The sequence below is a fragment of the Oncorhynchus gorbuscha genome, linkage group LG08, assembly GCF_021184085.1.
Source record: "Oncorhynchus gorbuscha isolate QuinsamMale2020 ecotype Even-year linkage group LG08, OgorEven_v1.0, whole genome shotgun sequence".
NCBI lineage: Eukaryota > Metazoa > Chordata > Actinopteri > Salmoniformes > Salmonidae > Oncorhynchus > Oncorhynchus gorbuscha.
The window spans coordinates 23,969,787-23,975,177 of record NC_060180.1 but is presented as its reverse complement, the minus strand read 5'-3'; the positions used below and the strand labels follow the sequence as shown (position 1 = coordinate 23,975,177).

General features: G+C 43.8%; 1 protein-coding gene across 1 annotated transcript; it reads left to right on the top strand.

The window, feature by feature from the left end:
* Positions 1-3,265, top strand: LOC124041376 (mRNA decay activator protein ZFP36L2-A-like). Its single transcript, XM_046358891.1, has 2 exons — positions 1-323; positions 561-3,265. The coding sequence occupies exons 1-2, from the start codon at positions 273-275 to the stop codon at positions 1,743-1,745; spliced, it is 1,236 nt and encodes a 411-aa protein (XP_046214847.1). The 5' UTR covers positions 1-272; the 3' UTR covers positions 1,746-3,265.
* The last annotated feature ends 2,126 nt before the right edge of the window (positions 3,266-5,391 follow it).

The window sequence follows — 5,391 nt, the reverse complement described above, 5'->3', positions numbered from 1 at the left end:
CATTTATATCCATGTGCAGAGGGAAAGCAGTTAGTGAAGCAGTCTGGCTCGGCGCTTCTCTAAGGAAGAACCTGCCATACACAAGGAACTTTCACCTACTTGTTGATTCCTCCCCATCGCTGGAATTGCACATTCGTTTTTCCTTCTAACGCTCTAAAAAAAAAAAAGTCGTGGCACCATTTTACAACCGTTGCCTCGTGCATCGAAGGATCCTGGTCGGTCCTCTATGAGAGCTACTGTAACGTTACTGCGACAGAACTTCCGAAAAAGAGATGTCTGCAACCATCTTGTCCGCTTTCTACGACATCGACATGCTTTACAAGGTATGTTTCCCCATTGTTTGGAGTTGGCAAATATGTTTTTTTTACCAAGTCTGGTGGCTAGCTAACTTAGAGCACACATTTATTTTCAGTAGGTTGCAATAACGTGTTGCTGGCACGCGCATGCAATTTTTACTTGTAACAGTGTACGTTTGCAGTTTTGTTTTATGAGAATGCATTTTGTTCGTCCAAAACCGCGTTATTGGAAATGCATTGCTAATTTGTCTTTTCTCTCAACAGCAAGATATGAACATGAACGCTGTGAATCACATCAATAGCATACTGGACAAGAAAGCGGTGGGGCCTCCAGTGACCACACACAGCTCCAATAGTTCTTTCGCGCCGGGATTTTTCCGTAGAAGCTCGACCACCAACATGGAAGCAATGACCAACAACAGCAACAAGTACTCTGCCAACTCCTACAGTAATTTGATGGAGAACGCAACGAGCAGCAGCACTGCCATTATGAACAAGGAGAACAAGTTCCGCGATCGGACATACAGCGAGAATGGGGACCGCAGCCAGCAGCTGCAGATCGTGCAGCAGAAGCCAGGCTCTCAGATCAACTCCACCCGCTACAAGACCGAACTCTGCAGACCCTTCGAGGAGAACGGAGCGTGCAAATACGGAGAGAAATGCCAGTTCGCGCACGGCTACCATGAGCTGAGAAATTTGTCTCGTCACCCTAAGTATAAAACCGAGCCCTGTCGCACTTTCCACACGATTGGCTTCTGCCCCTACGGTCCCCGCTGTCATTTTATCCACAACGCGGATGAGCGCAGACCCGCTCCAAGCAACGCCAACGTGCAGGGGGAACCCAAATCGTCTCGCGAGCTCTGCGGCTATGGTCAAAACGGCGACGTGCCGCAGCAAGTTGGGTACAGCCGGGACAGACCAAAGCTTCACCACAGCCTGAGTTTTTCAGGCTTTTCCAGCCACCACGGACTTGAGTCGCCACTACTCGAGAGCCCTACGTCGCGCACACCACCACCCCCCTCAAACTCATCTTGCTCTCTTAACTATTATGAGGACGTACGGTCTCCCAACTCCATGTCTTGTGTGAACAGTGCATTCAGTTTTCCTGGACATGACCTGAAAGCCTTACTTGCTCCCCTGGCCTTGCATACGCAAAACGGCTATGGCAACAACCATTTCAATGGTGCCTACTACGGGAACATTCAAGCCAACATGTGCCCCCCTTCTCCCCCCTCATACAACATGAGCCACTTGCAGTCCCTGCGCCGCCTCAACGATTCACCGGTGTTCGACTCCCCTCCTAGCCCGCCCGACTCCCTCTCAGACCGGGAGAGCTATGCGAGCGGGTCCCTCAGCTCTTCTGGGAGTCTTAGCGGCTCTGAGTCTCCGAGTTTGGATGCTGGGAAACGTTTGCCAATCTTCAGCAGGCTGTCGATTTCTGATGACTAGACATCCCATGTTATTTTCAATGGATCAAATTTGTCCATGACATGGCATTAGTTGTTTTTCCTTTTTGTAATGAGGGTTGTATAGAAGTAGATATCAACAGAAGGCATTCCATCGGTGACTTACACTTTTGCGCTGCAAGTAAGGGCAGTATTTGTCTCAGGCAAGCCACACTTCCCTGGGATAGATGTGTACGCAACTTGACACGAGACTGTAAAGCAGATTCAGATTTCCTCCATCCTGCCAAGAAATGCCTTGACACAATGTACATTTTTTTTTCTTCTAAGTATGTGTTCCTTTCTGAAAGCTTAAACTTCCATTCCAGAACTTTAATCTTTTTTTCACAGCGCCACGCAGTGGTTTGTTTTGAGTAGTATAGTTTGTTGCTTAGTTGAAGCACTCTGAGTTAGGTTTGTTTGGGGAAATCACTGCAGATGGTTGAAAATATATTTTATATATTTTTAGCTGTTTTGAGTGATTACATAGCAGTGCGTAACTGGCTATGAAATATTTAACTTATTTATTATCTTGTGAAAAGTGTAGGCTATATGTTGGTAATTTGTCCATACTGTATTTATCAAGTATGATGAAGCAATAGATCTATATTCTTTTATGTTTAAATTATGATCGCCATTATTAATCTGCATAAAGTGGAGTGTATGTCCTTTTCACAGTAATATATATATATATATATTGTTTTTGGTCTCCTTTTGTAACTTCACTTGGTTATTTTTATTGTAAATTAGTAAAAAAAAAAAAAAAAATCTTAATTTAAGAGAACGTATGTGATATTTATTTCCTAAATTTTGTTTACGTTTATTAAAACAAAAGTTTGCGTGATTTGCTGTTCTGAGGTTGCTTGTAAGAGCTGTGGAAGGTGTTTTGAGAATCCTTATCTAGATGTTTCTGTAGAATGTATAAACGATGTGGTTGTGCAGACCGTCCAAACCTGAGCTAGCCTTGCATTTTTTTTTCTCCATAGATCAGACTCGGTGACAAAGAACCCAAGTAAATAAATTAACCAAAAAAGTATTTTGTGTTCTGTTTGTACGAGGTCACACTGTGATTCCAGCCACGCGCTAAAGAATGTAGCAATCCCTTGTGCCCCAGTATTATTGTGTAGTGCCTACAGGGTTCACCATCTTACATGCCTTAATATTAACCAAATAAAGTATTTTTCCTACATATATCTTTTCCACAACTTTAATTGAATGTAGCTGAATTACTTTTGAAGGTTGTTACCACTTATCATAAGACCCTGGGACAACCATACTATTTTATAATTCCCCATTCCTCTACTTTTGATTTGGTTTGATATTGACTAGTTCAGGGGATGCGCACTATGTATTTTTTTGACTACTTTTATCAGAAGTAAAGCTTTTTGAATGTAACTAAAACGGACAAAAAGACAACCTGAGTTGTAATGTAATTATTTTTGGAGAGTCAGTTCACTACAAATTGAGTGTGAGACTGTACTGTACATTTTCTTTTGTAGTTCTCCCAATAAAATGATTTTGAAAATAGTTTTGTGCTGCTTGGTCTTACCCTTCACAGAAAGAATGAAGCAAGTGTCTTGGTATTGCTGGGAAGATCTTTCTCTAGTGTCATCTGTTTTCAACACTACACCCTCTCAATCATTCATACAGGAAGGATACTGCCTCCTAAAGATACTAGCATGTTCAAGTTTGCCATGCTCCTAACAACAACACATTAAGTTATAAATCACCCCCCCCCCCCTCATTAACTCCCAGCATCATTGAGGGGAAAAGGCCTGAGTCATTAGTGAACGCACCCATCTCTGGCATAGCTGTATCAAGTGTCTATCCTCAGAGGCCTACTCTGACCTTGTCTTGGCTAGGGACCAATGGGGCTTTGTGTTGACTCAAGTAGACCCTCCACAGCACAACAACCAACCCCGACACTAGTGGGAGGTGAGGCTGAGGAACCTACCTTTTTATGTGACTTGGTTTTATTATACTTGTCAGATCTTGGACCAAATCTGAATTGTAAGTAGGTAGGGTGTAGTGTTAAGTGATAAAGCAGTCTCCATACATACTTCACTAATAGGCTACCAAATTAGGATGATCATACCAGGTGTGGATGTCATCCCCACATTGTATGTTTCATCTGTATGGATGAGAGTAGCCATAACCTCCTGTTATGATTTAGTCTTGTAATAAATCTGCAAAGGTCTCACGCCTGTTTGCCAGGTCTGGAGCAGGTAGATAGAAGTAAAACGGGCAGGGTAAGTCAGAGTTATTAACCCATTTTAAAAGGTATTGCAGCACTATTTGTTTTTCAGGAGCCCCTCAAAGAACTCTCCACCCATTTTCAATTGTCGATTCTGGGAAGTTATCAGAACCCACAAAGTCATTAAGAAAATAAAGCCCTGGAAGCTGTGTAGTGCGGAAAGTTCACGCCAAGATAAGGGAGGGTGATAAAGGCTGAGCAAATATTTACTGAGTCAGGTTTTCATAATGAAGTGTTTATGAAGAGAGCTGAAGGGCCCATGATGCCTGCGCCAAGTAGGGTTCACGTACCTGTGTGTGTGTGGGGGGGGGTGCATGCTCCTACAATGACAGGAAATACTCTGACTTCTGATTACGGCAGGAAGAGCCCAGTTCCTCACCTCCCCTGCTGTGCAAAGTCTTTTTTTATTTTCCTTCTGACCGGGTCGGTGGGATGGCTGCTTCTAGATGTTCCTATTTTTGCAACAGTGCGTTGCTTGAGAGCAGCTTGGCTTGTCCTGGCATTGTTTTTGTCATGCTCAGTAAGGCATGAGCCACATCATGACTATTACCATGGAACTTATTTCCAGAACATCTGAGAGAGGGTAGTGTTTACTGAGGATGGAGCAGATCGAGCGCTGACAACATCCAGCACCGCTATGAAACTATTATCAATCAATCAAATGTATTTATACAGCCCTTCTTACATCAGCTGATGTCACAAAGTGCTGTACAGAAACCCAGCCTAAAACCCCAAACAGCAAGCAATGCAGATGGAGAAGCAGGAGGCTAGGAAAACCTGGAAGAAAGGCCAGAACCTAGGAAGAAACCTAGAGAGGAACCAGGCTATGAGGGGTGGCCAGTCCTCTTCTGGCTGTGCTGGGTGGACATTACAACAGAACATGGCCAAGATGTTCAAACGTTCATAGATGACCAGCAGGGTCAAATAATAATAGTTACAGTGGCTGTCGAGGGTGCAACAGGTCAACACCTCAGGAATAAAAATGCCAGTTGGCTTTTCATAGCCGATTTAAAAGGGCTCTCTACCACCCCTCTGCTACCAGTACTCCAGATTACCCAACTGTCCAAAATGATATAGCCCGTATGAGTTAGACAGCAGCGTTCGCTGTATGGAGAAACCCAATAAGAGAGTAAATGTAAAATAACCCCCTATCTGTGTTCTATTCATGTCGTCTTGACACATGTACACATAACAGCCAAACATGATGGGGATGTGTGAATCTCACAGAGAAGAGAGGGTCATGGCCTTGGGTATTTGGTGAAGCTGTAACATGTGACATGGCCTATCCACCTCAGTGAAGCTTCACGTCGATTGGTTGTGGCTCACACGATTGACACCTGAGAGCATGGCCATATGCAGGTGTCAGTGAGCTGACAGGGTGTGTGGTCTATAAAGGAAT